We start from the raw sequence: 18,270 nt of genomic DNA, 5'->3' as shown, positions 1-18,270 counted from the left end.
CAGGATCAAACCCGGGTCTCTGGCGCTGTAAGGCAGCAGCTCTAACGCTGTGCCACTGTGGATAGTGGTAGGTTCTTGCACATTGGTTTCTCATTGCATGGATGTGGGGTAGAATATTCAGGGGGTGATAAGGGAAGGGGTAAACGTCCACCTCGCTGATTATCATGACAATGATCCTTTTGCCTTCCTCCAATTCACAGTGAAAGAAAGTACTGTTAAAATAGTTTTCAGAATCTGCAGTGCAGATTTAGTTAAAATTGGTACACAAAGTTGCCACTGTGAACTAAGGCCAGATATAGAATCTAATGGTCGAGGCAGTAAAAGTGCTGTATCTGGCTGGCATGTTCTGGTGAATATTGTGCACAGTTTTGGGCCCCATATCTGAGGAAGGATGTGCCGGCACTGGAGAGGGTCCAGAGGAGGTTTAGGGGAATGAGCCCAGGGATGAGTGGGTTAATGTATGATGAGCATTTGACGGCACTGGGCCTGTACTCGCTGGAGTTTAGAAAGGATGAGGGGGGGACCTCATTGAAACTTACCGTATAGTGAAAGGTCTGGATGCAGAGAGGATGTTTTCATCAGCGGAAGAGTCTAGGACCAGAGGGCAGCCTCAGAATAAAAGGAAGCACCTTTAAAATGGAGGAATTTCTTTAGTTAGAGGGTGATGGGCCGAATGGCCTACTTTTAGTCGATGGGCCGAATGGCCTACTTCTGCTCCTATGACTTATTAACATGACCATTGCATCAAACTCCTGATTTGAGCTTGTGGGTTATGAGACTTGAAGGGTTCACTAATTGGTGATCTCCCAGCTTGGTCTGCCTTGCTTGTTGCTGTAGTGACTCAGCCAGCCCAAGGAAAGCCGTGGGTATTATTGAATCCACTCCGGCGGAGGTGCCAGCGTTTAAAGTGCTGCCAGTTCTTTAAAGCATTATTCTGTGTTCTTTTTACGCTGCTTGTTAAATTTCTCATAGAGGGGAAGAATTGATCTCATTAAGTTCTTAATTCAAACGTATTTCTCTAATGACTTTTACAGAGTTTTACCCAGAGTCTGAAGCGAAGAATGTCGTACAAGTACATTCTTCACTCGTGTGGAGTTACATATGAAATAGTTTCCAACATACCCAAGGTAAATCTGCGTCCGGCGTCCGGCAATCAACATAATTGCACATAAGCGCCACGAGATTTGGTATGCAGCTTCCATCCGATGTCATAACTTAAATAACTAATAACATTTAGATTTAGATATAGATACCCCGAGAGCATGATTTGTAAAAAGAACATTACAACAGTAAAATAGTCAAAACAGTTCAAACAGACTAAAGTGCAGATGTGTCTGTGCGACGTGACCATCCGAGGGAGACAGTCCATGGGGGTGGGGGGCACTCAGCAGGGCCGGTTCAGAGCCGCTATAGCTAATGGGTAGGAAGGAACTGCAGATGCTGAATTAAACCGAATATAGACACAAAAAGCTGTAGTCACTCAACAGGACAGGCAGCTTCTCTGGAGAGATGGAATGGGTGACGTTTCGGGTCGAGACCCTTCGTCTTCTGAACGTAAAGCCTGAAGAAGGTATCGACCCAAAATGTCACCTACTCGTGTTCTCCAGAGATGCTGCTTGAACCGCTGAGTTACTCCAGCACTTTGTGTTCTTTCTTGGTGTTCTTTGAGTTGGCCTGACTGCACGCAAGGTACTTCAAGAACAATTACACTCGCATTGATGTTGTACAGACCAAAAACCTGGATGGCTCGTGTTTAAGAAGGATGTTTGATCCGCAGTAACCTACCTGATCTCCCGGTGGCTCAGCACTTCAACTACCCCTCCCATTCCGAATCCGACCTTTCTGTCCTGGGCCTCCTCTATGGCCAAAGTGAGCACCACCGGAAATTGGAGGAGCAGCACCTCATATTTCGCTTGGGCAGTTTATACCCCAGCAGCATAAACATTGACTTCTCCAATTTCTGGTAGCCCTTATTTTCTCCTCCCCTTCTCTGCTCTCCCTCAGCCCTCTGGCTCCTCCTCTTCCTTTCCTCCTCCAGCCCCCACCCACATCAGTCTGAAGAAGGATTTTGGCCCGAAACGTTGCCTTTTTCCTTCGCTCCATCGATGCTTTCGCACCCGCTGAGTTTCTCCAGCATTTTTGTCTACCTGGATGTCTCCGCAATTTGGAAAGTAGGAGCAGAAATTAGAAGGTCATATAGCCCCTTGGGTCTGCTCGATCATTCATAGAAACATAGAAACACAGAAAATATGTGCAGGTGTTGGCCATTCGGCCCTTCGAGCCAGCACCGCCATCCAAATGATCATGGCTGATCGTCCAAAATCAGTTGCTGCTTTCTCCCTATATCCCTTCATTCCATTAGCCCTAAGAGTTAAATCTAACTCTATCTTGAATACATTCAGTGTAACCCACACCACGACCACGATCCTGCTTTCTCCCAACATCTCCGATCTCCTTAGCATTATATCTCCCTCCTCTAATAATGTCCAGGTCTCCACAGTCCTCCATGGCAGAGAATTCCGTTGATTCACCAATTTCTTCCTAAAGGACTGACCTCTGTTTAAAATCCTGACACCGTGACCTCTGGATCTTAACGGCCTCACCACTGGAAAGCATCCTCCCTGTTTCCAACAACCTGAAGGAGGGTCCGTCCAGAAACGTCACCTCTCCATGTTCTGCTGACCCACTGAGTTCCTCCAGCACTTTGTGTCTTTTTTTCTCCCCCGTGCTGGGAAAAGACACTTGCCCTGCTCATCATCTTTAAACTTTCTCCCTCTGACCTTATAGCTAAGTCTTATTAATATTGGAATCCACAAATTAGTTTTTAATCCTGCGAACTGTCAGCTTTTCTGACTGCCCTCTTGTGGCGGCAAAATTCAGAGACCCGAGTTGAACCGTAATTAATGCTCTCAAAATTTCAGAAGTCAAATGATTCCAGTATATAATCCTCCTGTTATTTTCTCAGTTATTAGTTCATCGCAGACCAATTTAGAGTCCCGTTTAGTCTAGTGTAGAGATACAGCGCGGAAACAGGCCCTTTGGTCAACGTCGACCAGCGATTCCTGTAGGCTAGCACTATCCTATGCACTAGGGACAATTTACAATCTTTACCGAAGCCAATTAACCTACAAACCTGTCCACCTTCGGAGATCTTGATCATAGACTTATACAGCACGGAAACAAGCCCTTCGGCACGACTTGCCCACACCGACTAACATGCCCGAATCAGGGAGAGTTAGAATTTTTATTTGTTGAAACATAGAAGTAATTAGACTTAAAGCTTTCTCTTCTTATTGTGGAAGTGCAATGGCAATGTTTTAGTCGTGTGTATGATTCAGGATTGCTCAGCTCTCTAGATTTATCATCACGCTGACAAATTGCCTTTATCCTGCACAGGCCTCAGAGGAGACGGAAGATCGAGAGACCTTGGCTCTCATGGCAGCCAAGAATGAAAATGATGGTGCAGGGGATGGAGAAACCTACATTGAGAAGTATACAAGAGGAGTGTTGGAGGTGGAAAATATCCTGAGTTTGGAAAGGCTCCGACAGGTAAGAGGCTGTACATGAATTGGTTGTGTCCAAACACTCTCCAAAAAGTTGGGGCTTTAAGAATCCAAGCAGCGTTCCTTCCGATGTCAGTTATTCTGCAACAAAGGGATAGGTGCAAAATAGCAAAAATGCCACAAAGACAATTGTTCAAGAAAAAACTGCAGAAGCTGGAAAAATCAAAAGTAGACAATAAAAGCTGGGGAATTAGTTCATACAGCAAAATGTACTTGAAAGATGATAGCACCAGCATCACCCAGGCCTGGACTGGGCAGATGTGGAGAGGATGTTTCCACTAGTGGGAGAGTCTAGGGCCAGAGGCCATAGCCTCAGAACAAAAGGACTTTCCTTTAGGAAGATGAAGAGAAATTTATTTAGTGAGAGGGTGGTGAATCTGTGGAACTCATTGCCATAGAAGGCGGTGGAGGCCAAATCAATGGATATTTTTAAGGCAATGAGATAGATAGGTTCTTGATTAGTACGGGTGTCAGGGGTTATGGGGAGAAGGCAGGAGAATGGGTTTACGAGGGAGAGATAGATCAGCCATGATTGAATGGCGGAGTAGACTTGATGGACCGAATGGCCTAATTCAGCTCGTATAATTTATGATTATCTTATGAAAATGAAAAGTGTCCAAAAACTCTCTAAACAGTTGGGGCTTTAAGAATCTGAACAATGTTCAGATTTCAGCTACCCTGCAACGAAGGGATAGTTGCAAAATAGCAAAAATGTCGCAATGTCTGGTGATAAGTTCTTACAGCAAAATATAGTTGAAAGTTGATAGCGTCATCATCAAAATATTGTGTGAATTGTTAGTTGGTCAGTCAGTGTTTACAGTGTGAAACATGTTCAATGGTTGTTGGTTAGTTACAATGAACAATGAGCAGTTTGTTGTGTTCATCAGTTTTGCGTTCCCCTCCCTTACAATGTCTGTTTCATGTCTTGAAAGATGTAATGATCTGATGTGAAATCCAATTTTGATGCTATTTATTAATGTGGCTCTTCAGTCATATTATCTATAGAAACAGTGTACAGTAGCAAGCCAGCTTTGCGTGTGTGATGGAACTCAAAAGTCCTTTTTGCTTTATTTTGTTTGCAAAATGTTCAGGAAAGGTTTAGACAGATATGGGCCAAACGCGGGCAGGTGGGACGTGTAGATGGAGCATCTTGCATGGGCAAGTTGGGCCGAATGGCCTGTTTTGCGTTGTATTGGATTGGATCTTCTAGAAACATACAAAATTCTTAAGGGATTGGACCGGCTAGATGCAGGAAATAATTTCTCGATGTTGGGGGTGTTTAGAACCAGCTGTCACAATTTAAGAATAAGGGGTAGGCCATTTAGGACTGAGATGAGGAAAAACATTTTCACCCAGAGTTGTGAATCTGTGGAATTCTCGGCCACAGAAGGCAGTGGAGGCCATTTCACTGGATGTTTTCAAGAGAGATTCAGATTCAGCTCTTTGGGCTAAAGGAATCCAGGGATATGGGGAAAAAGCAGGAACGGGGTACTGAGTTTGGATAATCAGCCATGATCATAGTGTATAGCGGTGCTGGTTAAAAGAGCCGAATGGCCTAATTCCTGCATCTATTTTCTATGTTTCTATGTTTTAGGTGGATGACTTTATGTGAGATGTGACATTGTAAAGATTTCTGAGTGATTGGCAGTGATGCAGAGGGAGGATGGAGGGGAGGGGACTCGGTGAAAATCCATTCTTACATTTGGTGTCCTGATAATTGATTAAAATGCTTCAATACGTCACAGTCCCGTTAATTTATCATCCCAGAATGTTGTGGGATGAGCTTTAAGCACATATTTTAAGGACATTCTTGAATAGAACATGATTCTGAATTTGGGCCATGGGAAGAGTTCCCTCATGCCCCTGTCCCACTTAGGAAACCTGAACGGAAACCTCTGGAGACTTTGCACCCCACCCAAGGTTTCCGTGCGGTTCCCGGAGGTTTTTGTCAGTCTCCCTATCTGCTTCCACTACCTGCAACCTCCTGCAACCTCCGGGAACCGCACGGAAACCTTGGGTGGGGCGCAAAGTCTCCAGAGGTTTCCGTTCAGGTTTCCTAAGTGGGACAGGGGCATTAGACTATAACCTGCAGATGCTGCAACCTTCAGTGGACAACAAACTGCTGGAGGAACTGGGGTGTCAGACAGCATCTGTGGAAGGAAAAGGACAAGTGACGTTTCAGACAGCATTCATCTGAAGAAAGGTTCCCGACCTGAAACAGTCGCTGTCTATTTCCCTCTACAGATGCTGTCCAAACCCACAGAGTTCCGTCATACACTCAAATCTGGTTTGCTGTACACGGTCTCCAGGGGTTTAAGTTATTGCAGGTCACGGCTTTCTCGTTTAGCGATGATTATGTGAAAAACAGTCTGTTTGTGACTCTCCTTCACGATGCACGAGTTTTACTCTGGGTTTTTTGTCCTTGTATTAGGCTGTTACGGTGAAAGAAGCACTTTCATCCAAAGGAAAGTACATGAAGAGGAGCGTCAGCACACCCAACGTTCACCATGTACGTACCACAGCAAGTCAACAGCAGACTCATTTACCACCCGGTGCATAGGAATGGGCACCAGACATAGTGTGTAGCACTGAAGATAGACGCAAAGTGCTGAAGTAACTCAGCGGGTCAGGCAGCATCTCTGGAGGAAAGGAGTAGGTGACGTTTCGGGTCCAGACCCTTCTTCAGACTGAGAGTCAGGGGAGAGGGAAACTAGAGGTATATAGAACAAATAAATTAAAGCTATGAATGCCAACAATGAAGATCAAGGCAAGGTAGAGCCCACAGTGGTCCACCGTTGCCTGTGGAAACTAAGCAGGACGACAGTGAAACTAGTAGGACAACTAGGGTAGGGGGTTGGGGTGGATGGAGAGAAGGGGGAACGCAAGGATTATATGAAATTAAAGAAATCAATATTCCTACCGCTGGGTTGTAAGCTGCCCAAGTGAAATATGAGGTGCTGTTCCTCCATTTTGCGATTGGCCTCACTCTGACATACTTTGTGTCACCTTCTGTATTAGAAACCTTCTTGGCTTAAAGTGTAATTATCTGGGGCATCAACAATCTACAGTCCAGTTGAAAAATAGTGTTAAAATGTTACTTATCATAAGGCTTCATAACAAACGAGCCCCATGCACATGGAATATTCTTTAAGTTTGGCCACAGTCCAATCTAGTTGAAGTAAGTGTTATATGCAACGCTGTAGACATGGTGGATTTATGGGGGTAATGGGGTCGACGGAGGGAAGGTGATAAAAGTATCTGTCTTCAAGGGGCCACGCAACGACAAGGTAAAGTACTGAGTTTCTTACTGTAGTTGCACCAGCAGATTGTTTTGAAAAATTGCCTGCATTTTATTTGTTTTTTGGCTTGAATAATCTCATTGCCCATTCATCTGTGGTCCAGGGAGCTATAATGTGTGTGTGTGTGTTAACTTTTGCCTGGATAAAAACCTGGTTCATCAGACAGCCTTCACATCTGACGCGTTACAATTGTATTTTGATTGACTCTTTGTGTCCCAGCCACCCACCACTTTCTGTGTGAAAAAGATACCTGTCCCGCGCATCCCCTACAAACTTCTCCCCTCTCACCGTAAAGCTAAGTACTCTAATGATGGACATTTCCACCATGGGGGGGGGGGGGAAGGTTTTGACTGTCTACCCTATCTGTAACCTCTCATAAATTGCACAAATCTTAAATGATAGTAAGCCCATTTGATCCAGTGTGCATTGCAACTGCACGGGCTGCCTGTGAATTCAGCAACATAGTTAATGCAAATTGTTGTGAAGCTTTGTGGCTGGCCTGGCTAATATGGGAAGCATATGGGTGAGGAGGATTATTGAGGTCAACTCTCTGTAAGATGATCCCACTTGGAAATAACACTTTCGACCACAGATGTGTGCCGTGCATTCCAAAGATGTATTACACATTCCAAAAAGGGACAATAACGAAACAGCTGGAAGCAACACAGAGGCTGCAGCATCAATGAAATAAAAGAGGAAATGCTGGCAAACAGGGAGTTGTTCAGTCAGTGGCCACGATTCCTTGAGCTATATTCTGCACTCTGTATTCTTCCTCTTTGCTCTGCCTTTTGTGCTCAAATTTGACTTGATTGTCCTTATGTATAATATCAGATCTGTGGATAGAAAGATTTTCACTGTACCCCGGTATATGTGACAATGATAAAGCTAAACCTAAATATAATCTGCCAGCATCTGGCCACCACCTTGTTTCTGGAGTACATTGGCAGGGAGGACAGGAGCACACTGACCCATACACAAGTGGTTGGCTGGCAGTTTTGAGCAAGTTCCTGATTAGTTTAGTTTAGAGATACAGCACGGAAACAGGCCCACCAAGTCCGTGGCGACCAGCGATCCCTGCACACTAACACCACCCTGCGTACAATAGGGAAAATGTTACATTTATACCAAGCCAATTAACTTACAAACCTGTGCGTCTTTGCAGCGTGGGAGGAAAACGAAGATATAGGAGCATGTACAAATTCCGTACAAACAGGCACCCATAATCAGGATCGAGCCTGGGTCTGGGCGCTGTAAAGGGCCTGCCCCACGGTGATTTTTTCAGCGACTGCCGGCATCATTGACTGACATATCAGGTCACCGAAAAATATATGGCGTGACGACGTATTGACGCGTGGCGTTTTGTCAAGTGTTGCAACTTTTATTTGTCGCCGCTGGATTTTGAAATGTTCAAAATCTTTAGGTGACACTGATATGTCGCCGAAAAAAATCGCCAAGTGGGACAGGCCCTTAAGGCAGTAGCTCCACTGCTGCGCCACCTTACTGTCATGGTAACAGATAACTAAAGATAGTCACAAAGAGCTGGAATAACTCAGCGGGACTAGCGGCATCTCTGGAGCGAAGGAAAAGGTGACGTTTCGGGTCGAGACCCTACTTCATCATGAGAGTCAGGGGAGAGGGGAATGAGAGATATTGACAGTACTTGGGGGAAATGAAAATATGCAAAAAGCACTGATAATCAAGGAAATGTGTAAGGAGGAACTGCAGATGCTGGTTTACATAAAAGATATGGGGAGAAGGCAGGAACGGGGTACTGATTGGGGATGATCAGCCATGATCACATTGGATGGCGGTGCTGGCTCGAAGGGCCGAATGGCCTACTCCTGCACCTATTGTCTAGACACAAAATGCTAGAATAACTAAGCGGGACAGGCAGTATCACTGGAGAGAAGGAATGGGTGACGTTTCAGGTCTGAAGAAGGGCCTCAACCCAAAACGTCACCCATTCCTTCTCTCCCGAGATGCTGCCTGTCCCGCTGAGTTACTGAGTCCAGCATTTTGTGTCTACCTTCGATAATCAAGGACATGCAGGGCACACAATTGGCCATTGGTGGGTGTGGGATTGGTGACAACGAGTATACAGACAAGAAACTCAACGACTGGTGAGCAGGCAACAAAAGCTTTTCACTGTACCTCGGTACACGTGACAATAAACTAAACTAAAGGTAAAACGAAAACAAGGACAACAGTAAAACTAGTGCGGTGACCAGGGTGGGGTAGGGACGGAGCGAATGAGGGGTTGCAAGGGTTACTTGAAGTTGGAGAAATTAATATTCATACTGCTGCGTTGTAAGCTGCCCAAGCCAGCATATTCCGCTTCACCCTTTCACTGCAGCTGAATGCAAATGGAATGCAAAATTGCAAGAAATCTTCTCATGCATTTTATTTTTTTATTTTTTAAAAAGTATTTACCATCCAAATAATTTAAGGATAACACAAGAGGTCTTCATGGAGGTAAGATGAAGTCCTGTGGAGGGTTGGGAACATTTAGTCTTCAAACAAAGTGAGATGATAAGGGATGGGGTAGTAGATGACGGGGCAGAATGGAAGTACCTAGCACAGATGGATAAAAATCCTGTTACCTCGTACAGATGGAGTTTGATTCTCATTTTTTAATTAGACATGTAGCATGCAAGGCATGACTTGTTTGGAAATTATCCAGCTGTTGCACGCATGCAAAATTGTGGCTGTTTCTGTCGCACTAATATTTTCAAATCACAAGTGTCTCGGGTGGGTCGAATGGTCAAGAAGGCTTTTTGCACATTGGCCTTCATCGGTCAGGGTATTGAGTGTAGAAGTTGCCTGAACAGGGGTCTCGACCCGAAAAGTCACCCATTCCTTCTCTCCAGAGATGCTGCCTGACCCTGCCTGACTTACTCCAGCTTCTTGTGTCGAGTAACTCAGCATATCAGGCAACATCTCTGGAGCAAAGGAATAGGTGACATTTCGGGTCAAGCCCCTTCTTCACACTTTATGTTCCGGTTTGGTCAACCTGCTGTAGGAAGGATGTTGTTAAGCTGGAAAGAGTGCAGAGAAGATTTATGAGGATGTTGCCAGGACTTGAGGCCTGACTACAGGGAGAGTTTAGGCAGGTTAGGACTTTATTCCTTGGAGTGCAGGAGGAAGAAGGGTGATTTTATAGAGGGGCTTGGATCATGGGGAGAGTATATAGGGTATATGCACAGTCTTTTACCCAGAGTAGGGGAATCAAGAACCAGAGGACATGGGTTTAAGGTGAGAGGGGAAAGAGTTACTAAGAGGTTTCAGCTTACCTTTTCAGTTTCACCCACACAGACGGTGGAAACGAGCTGCCAGAGGTAGTTGAGGCAGTTACTATAACAACATTTCAAATGCATTTGGACAGGTACATGGACAGGAAAGGTTCGGAAGGAAAAATCAGGGACTACAGATGCTGGTTAATACACAAAATGACACAAAATGCAGGAGTAACAACAGATTAGGCAGTATATCTGGAGAACATGGAGACGTGTTGTTTCGGATCAAGATCCCGTCTGAAAAAAAGCCTTAACCCGAAACGTCACCTACCCATGTCCTCCAGAGATGCTGAGATTCTGAAGAAGGGTGTGGACCCGAAACGTCGCCCATTCCTTCTCTCCAGAGATGCTGCGTCCCGCTGACTTACTCCAGCATTTTGTGTCTTATCTTTGATTTTAGCCAGTATCTGTAGTTCTTTCTTATACGTGCTGCCTGACCTGCTGAGTTGCTCCAGCACTTTGTGTCCTTCAAGATTTAGAGGGATATATGGGCCAAACGCGGACAGGTGGGACGAGTGTAGATGGGGCTTCTTGTTCAGCATGGGCAGGTTGGTCTGAAAGCAGGTTGTTTCTATGCTGTATGATTCTGACTTGAAAGGATTGATTTTTAAGTGCTTACATTTTCATGTTCATATTCAAGTATGTCTTTTCGTGACGCTTGAAGATGAGATATAAGAAGTTAGGCTGCAAGTTGTATGTTGTGTCATTCTATGTGTTGAGCTGCAGCAAGAAAGAAGCTTTCAAAGGGTTGGGGATACACATGCTGGAAAGTGAACAACCCATCATAGCAGTTTACTCTTAATCATTGGAATCTCACAAAAAATAAATTGAAATGCCGTAGGCAATGGATGCCTCAGCTTGAACAACCAATTATATTCCAATGGTGCTTCACTGCCGCATGTGCAGAACACGATGACATTCTTTACAAGTTGTTAGATTTGGCGCTATTTCCAAAGTCAAGTCTGCTCACTAGGTCTTAGAAGAGTTCAGAAGAATGAGGGGGGACCTCATTGAAACGTAAAGTATAGTGAAAGGCTTGGATAGAGTGGATGTGGAGAGGATGTTTCTACTAGTGGGAGAGTCTAGGACTCGAAGTCATAGCCTCAGAATTAAAGGCGGATGAGGAGGACTTTCTTTAGTCAGAGGGTGGTGAATCTGTGGAATTCTTTGCTACAGAAGACTGGAGGCAAAGTCAGTGGATCTATTTAAGGCAGAGATAGATAGATTCTTGAATAGTGCAGGTGTCAGAGGTTATGGGGAGAAGGCAGGAGAATGGGGTTAGGAGGGAGAGATAGATGAACCATGATTGAATGGTGGAGTAGACTTGATGGGCCGAATGGCCTAACTCTACTCCTAAAAGCCCTGTCCCACTGTACGAGTTCATTCAAAGAGTTCTCCCGAATTTGCCCTGATTCAAACTCCGAGATTTACGGTAATGGCCGCTCGTCGGTACTCGGGGCTCTCGTGGACAATTTTCAACATGTTGAAAAATCTTCAGGAGTCTTCCCGAGCTTACCTGCCGTTAGCAAGTCTTCCCGAGTACCTGCCGTTATGAGCTTCTAAGAGACGTCCCCGAGCTCCAACATACCCGCTACGTTCATTCTCCGTGCTTACCACGAGTTTGATTTATTTTTAAACTAGGGAGTGCTATTGAATGAACTCGCATCGTGGGACAGGGCTTTAAGTCTTATGATCTTATGGAGCATCGCCCACTCCAGGCGAATCTCTGGATCGTTCAGCGTACCGACGTTCCTGTTCTCACCTGGGTCCTAGGGCACCTCCCGCAGCTGACCTTGAGGTCACGAGGGGGGGAGACCCTGGTTCACTTTCCTACCGGCCTTGCTCCTCGTGACCATCGTCACCGGCTCCCTCCTCTTCTCCTCTTCGGTTCCCCAGTCTTGGAGGGGACGGGCAGGGTCTGGACTCCGTGGCTTCATGTTTTTGTAGTAGAAATGAGCATGATAAATTATGGGGAGGATATGCCGATGGTCAAGAGGAACAAGGTCTTTGTGCTTGGATCTGGAAAGGACAAAAAAAAAGAGGTTTATTCAGTGGAACAGCTGTGTACCCGCGTCTTGAACATGACATGCCCCTATTTTACGAACATTTTAAAATCAAAAGGTTATTTCATTCAAAATGCAAGTGTTTTATTTTAGAAAGAGGGGAGGTTTTGACCATGGGAGTTTGAACATATGGTGACACAATGGGAGTTTGAACATATGGTGACACGGTGGCGCAGCGGTAGATTTGCTGCCTCACAGCGCCAAAGACCCAGGATGCTGTCTGTACAGAGTTTGTACGTTCTCCCCGTGACCTACTTAGGTCTTCTCTGGGTGCTCCAGATTCCTCCCACACTCCAAAGACGTACAGGTTTGTAGGCCAATTGGCTTGGTAAAAAGTTGTAAATGATCCCTTGTGCGTGTAGGATAGTGTTAGTGTGCGGGGATCACTGGTCAGCGAGGACTCGGTGGGTCAAAGGGCCTATTCCTGCGCTTTCTCTCTAATGTAAACTAAACTAACCTGAACCTCATCCTTCACTGATCCTCACAAATGGTTTCTATCAAATATTTGGGCAGTCATATGAACACAAAACCTCCCATTCTGTGGCGAGAGTAATGAGGATGCTGTTTTTGCAGCATTTTCCATTTTATTTCAGATTCCCAGCGTCTGCATTTTTTGATTCTCATTGAGGTATTAAATGTATTTTCATAACTGCGTGTGCAATTATGATTAAAACCACAGGGAGGTGAGCTTACAGCTTTAGAATTGATTGCTCTCATTTCATGCTGCTGAATGTAGGACTTACACATCTAATTAGAATCATTTTAGCAAAGAGCTGTAAAAGAATTAAGAATTCTTTATTTATACCTTTGTCATTTATAGTTCATGCTGCCTCGGCAAGGCCAGCAGCATAATCAAGGCCAACTCGCACCCTAGCCATTCCCTCTTCTCCCCTCTCCCATTAGGCAAAAGGTACAGAAGTGTGAAAACGCACACCTCCAGATTCAGGGACAGTTTCTTCCCAGCTGTTATCAGGCAACTGAATCATCCTACCACAACCAGAGAGCGGTCCTGAACGACTGTCTACCTCTTTGGTGGCCCTCGGACTATCCTCTGCCGGCTTTACCGTGCACAAAACGTTATTCCCTTATCATGCATCTATACACAGTAAATGGATCGATTGTAATCATGTATTGCCTTTCTGCTGACTGGTTAGCATGTAACAAAATCTTTTCACTATACCTCGGGTCACGGGACAATAAACTTAACTTAGCTAAACATAGAGTCATTCAGCGTGGAAACGGGCCCCTTTGCCCACCCCGTCTATGCTGACCAGGTTGCTCCACTAAGCTGGTCCTGCCTGCCCAAGTTTGGCCCTTTTTATCCCTCTAAACCTTTCCTATCCATGTACCTGTCCATTGTGTTACATTAGGCGTTAAAGTTTGAGACAAAGTATGTATTTTGTTATCCACTGATCTCTGTAAACACAAAAAGTATTTAAGAAGTGAGTAATAGACAATAGACAATAGGTGCAAGAGTAGGCCATTCGGCCCATCGAGCCAGCACCGCCATTCAATGTGATAGTGGCTGATCATCCCCAATCAGTTCCCCTTCCTGCCTTCTCCCCATATCCCCTGACTCCACTATATTTAAGAGCCCTATCTAGCTCTCTCTTGAAAGCATCCAGAGAGCCGACCTCCACCGCCCTCTGAGGCAGAGAATTCATAATAAAATCAAGACCCACGTTATGACATTTTAACCACCAACGTTAAATTGAGCCAATTAGCCTGTTGTCCATATATTTGAGAAATATACATTTTATGTTCGTGTATTTTGTACCTATTTTAAATGTGCAATAGGTGGCACTTTGGTGAAGTGACAAGTTATGAACAGATATAATGTAATAAAAAGGAACTGCAAATGCTACTTTATACCAAGGATGGACAATAAGTGCTGGAGTAACTCAGCGGGCCAGGCAGCATCTCTGGAGAAAGTAGATAGATGATGTTTCAGGTTGGGACCCTCATGAACACAGGTGGTGCATTTGTGGCCTTTCTAGATCAAGATAGGGCAGAGGGTATGGTTTAGTTGTGGTTTTAGTGAAGCAAGCTGCAGTGTTTTGTTGCATTTGCAAGTGCCGGCTGCAGCAGAGGCTGTCTAACGTGGCTTGGAAGCCAATGCGAAATGTTGGATGCCCATGGTCACTTGCTTGAACTCTGTTGCTCACATCTGTTCCGTAGAGAAAGAAGCTTGCTGAGTCGAGAGAGGCAAGCAGTCACTTAGCTGAAGAACTGTGGAAGCTGCCAGAAATGGACATTCTGTCCCTTCCTCCTGCCCTCTCCTGTCAGTCTGAATCATTCCCGCTGGCTCTGTGTTACTCCACGAGTGCATCCCGCCGGTTACTGAGTGCGCCCATGTTCGGTGGGAACCGGGCAAGTGGGATTGACGTGGACGATTGGATCAGGGAAATGCAGCAGACGCTGGATGCTGACGAACTGCCTGCTGCACTTGGGTTTGCAACCGTGCTTCACCACCTGGAGGGAAGAGCGAAGATGCTTGTGTTGGAGTTGCCATTGAGGGACCAAAGCCCAGCCGGAGCCTTTGGGAAGCTCAGAGCAGAATATGCAACCTCACGACGGTCCCTGGACCCCGCGATTGGTTTCCTTCAAAGCTTTGAGCAGACAAATGAATTCAAAGCCACCTATTCTGTGGCGGCGGTGTTAAGGTCCTTCAAAGCAAAAGCCGGGAGGCGGAGCACCTCTGCGCATAAAGATCTGAAAGTTAAGCCACAGGTTTCGGCACTTGAGAAAAATATTCATCAGAAGCCTCCAGATCGTAACCCAAAGTTGGTCATGTTCAGGGAGCAAGGAACGAGACTGTGCAAAGATGAGTTTGGAAAGCCACAGGAAGGGTGTGATCCAGCTCCTTCTGTGCAAGTTGGTGAAAAATGCTTGGGAGATGCTTCTGAATTGGCTGGAGCAGGGTCGAGTTTTGAGCAAGACCCTGCACTGCTAGAGCTAACCACGTTAGTGAAGCAACTTGCTTTGCACCAAAAGGATCAAATGGAGAGGCTTCAGAGAATGGAGAAGTTTCAGGATTCGGCCAGCCCGGAAGCCAAACCAACGGCAGATAAGACATCGGGATCTGACAAAGGCGAGGCAAAGCTCAAAACAAACCTGGACAGCAAAACTACACGATCACAGAACTGTGAAAGGTCCTGTACATGTTACGTCTGTGGACAGGAAGGCCATAAAGTTAAAGGCAGCAAGTCACGGAAACAGCCCTACAGAGCAAGCAAGTCGGCAGCATTGTTTCCTGGCTTTAAGCATGTCGACAAATAAAAATATGGACATCATTTAAAATAAATAAATTGCAACATTTCTAAAGAGAAGCTGTATCCAAATGAAATATGAAAACATGACACATAACCTGCTCTGTTTAGTTTAGTTCAGAGACACAACGTGGAAACAGGCCTTCGACCCACCTTGTCCGCACCGACCAGTGATCCCCATACAATAGCACTATCCTACACACTCGGGACAATTTACAATTTTTATCGAAGCCAATTAACCTACAAACCTGTACACCAATGGAGTGTGAGAGGAAACCGGAACACCCGGAGAAAACCCACGCAGTCACAAGGAGAATGCACAAACTCCGTACAGACAGCACTGGTTGCTTTCAATATTTGGTGAGTCCCAATATTGAACTGGTTGAAGCTGTTGATATTAAGTACCGATGAATAACTCTGGACGTTGACTAGTACACTTGACTGCAGTGATGCTTCCAAGACCCTGCTTTAAAAAACGGCTGAAACAAATGGATCTGTTGTTACCCTGGATAAACAAGATGTCTCTTATTACTCTGTCCTGATGAATGCATGCTTCAGTTGCATTATTGCCTTGCCTTATCAGTGAGCCAGACGTATTTGATGCCAAAAGTGACTGCTTAAAGAAAATCAATGTTTTTAAATACCAGCAAAAAGTTTAAAATCTGATATGAAATCGAGATATTGTTTGTGTTTGACTTAAAAATAGAATCCAAATGAAGATCAATCATAAGTATCAACTTTACAAAATAAGGATTTAACAGCCAAACCACAAACCCCTTAGCCTTGGAGAGAAGTCCAGAAAAATCTGCTTAACCAAAGTAATTTAATCTAGAACCGGAGTTGACCTAATGCAGCTTCAGTACTGGCCAAGTATGAATAACTTTAGGATTCAGTCAGCTTTCTATTTGCAATTGCTCTGGCAATGTTTATTACTTGGAATTAACAAATGTTAAATTTGTGTACATCCGAAATTTAGTTACCCAGCATTTATTTTCAACCTAATGTAATTCTGTATGGCTTTACTCCTGTTGAATTGAACTGTGTGGAAGCAAATATGATTCAATAAGCTTGGATCTGAAGTCTCATCCATTAAGGTTTTCACAACTGCAAAGAAGATTTGCACAAATACTGTGGTGTGCTCAAAGGAGACGAATATAACTGGAAGTTGAGTAACAGTTGGCCGACATTCAGAATTCTGTGCCGAAACTTGATCCATTATTGACACCCATGCTGTTTATCAGATTTGCAAAATGACTTGCACCTTCTCGGGACAGAAATACACTGTGTGTATCTTCCTGAAGGCAAACCACTTATGATCAAATCGTAGGCGTGGGTAAGGGCCTTGTGATTATGCTACGAAAGATAGAATGTAAATAACAAGGAATTGCAGGTGCTGATTTATACCAAAAAAAAATGTTGGAGTAACTCAGCAGGTCAGGCAGCATCTGTGAAGAAAATGGATAGGTGACGTTTTGGGTCGGGACCCTTCTTCAGATTTTAGGAAAGATAGAAAACTGATTTCCATGTGAGTTTTCCATGAACGCCACAGTAACTCATTGGAATTTCAATGTTGTTAAATATTCAGTACCGATTTGGGCTTTATAATGAACTAATGCCAGTCTGTAAAAAATGCATAGGCACCTATTGCAAGAGTTGGCAGAATAAGCGACTGGTGAAATGCAAGGTGAACGGGGGTTTTTTAAAATTTGGGATGCTGAATTTAGACTATGAATCCAAATTGTTATTTGAAGTCTGTAACTCCCCATTGAGTACTTTTATAGATGATTCTATCACTGTATAATTTTAGTGTTTTTTCTGAACAAGTATATTCAGAGTAGGAGAGTCAGTCAGAATAAGCAGGGTGGCACGGTGGATCAGGGGTAGAGTTGCTGCCTCGCGGGGCCAGAGACCCGAGTTCGATCCTGACTACAGGTGCTGTCTGCACGGAGTTTGTACGTTCTCCCCTGTGAGTTTGGGCTTTCTCCAGGTGCTCCCGTTTCCTCCCACACTTCAAAGACGTACAGGCTTGTAGGTTAATTGGCTTCGGTAAAATTGTAAAATGTCCCTAATGTGTGTCAGATAGTGCAAGTTAACGGGGTGATCGCTGGTCGGTGCGGTGAAGGTCCTGTTTCCGTGCTGTATCTCTAAAGTCTATGGGAAATTCCTCAGTTCTTTGTGATGCTCCATTATTATAGCTGACAGACTTCCATGTGGCTCACTTCAAACGACAGAAGAGGATTAGTCCAAACATTTACTGTTCTGGTGCAAGGTTTGGTCCTGAAATGTGACAATTTGTTCATCAGGCTGTTTGTTGCTTTAAATTCCAGCATCTGCAGCCTCTTCTGTCTCCAAATACATGTATCATAGTTTCAGTGAGAAAATTAATCCATCTCTCCCAGAGATTAGACTTGATAATACAACAGTTGGTTAAGAATAAATGTGCTTCGAGAAATAGAAGTGAAAATAACCAACTCATCCGTGCATTCAAGAGCTCCTCCCAAGAAGAAACGTTTTTCAAACTGACTGATGACCTCAATATAAACATCCACGCATTTTACCATTCTTAGGAGAGACTCTATTTATGAAGGAACCTCCAATGATATCTCCCTATTCCCTAAACAACAGATAACTCCAGAATGTTTCAGTCACCCTTCACTTGATAGGAAAATATATCCTCTCATCTCCAACCTAATATATCCTCTCATCTCCAGTCTACCAAGAAAACCTGACCCACTGCTGTTCGCCTACTGCCGCAACAAGTCCACGGACAATGCCATCTCCCT

At 44.6% G+C, this 18,270-nt stretch overlaps 1 protein-coding gene across 5 annotated transcripts in view; it reads left to right on the top strand.

Moving 5' to 3' along the window:
* Positions 1-18,270, top strand: part of kif13a (kinesin family member 13A) — a 167,348-nt gene that overhangs the window by 125,092 nt on the left and 23,986 nt on the right. For all 5 annotated transcript variants that reach the window (XM_055654640.1, XM_055654622.1, XM_055654631.1 and 2 more), the window contains 3 exons: positions 1,035-1,127; positions 3,397-3,549; positions 5,995-6,072. In XM_055654640.1, coding sequence (XP_055510615.1) covers positions 1,035-1,127; positions 3,397-3,549; positions 5,995-6,072 — 324 coding nt within the window. The remainder of the gene's footprint in view (positions 1-1,034; positions 1,128-3,396; positions 3,550-5,994; positions 6,073-18,270) is intronic.

This window comes from Leucoraja erinacea, chromosome 2 (assembly GCF_028641065.1).
Source record: "Leucoraja erinacea ecotype New England chromosome 2, Leri_hhj_1, whole genome shotgun sequence".
Taxonomy (NCBI): Eukaryota; Metazoa; Chordata; class Chondrichthyes; order Rajiformes; family Rajidae; genus Leucoraja; species Leucoraja erinaceus.
The sequence above is the reverse complement of the archived record's forward strand: the minus strand, read 5'-3'. Positions and strand labels throughout refer to the sequence as shown.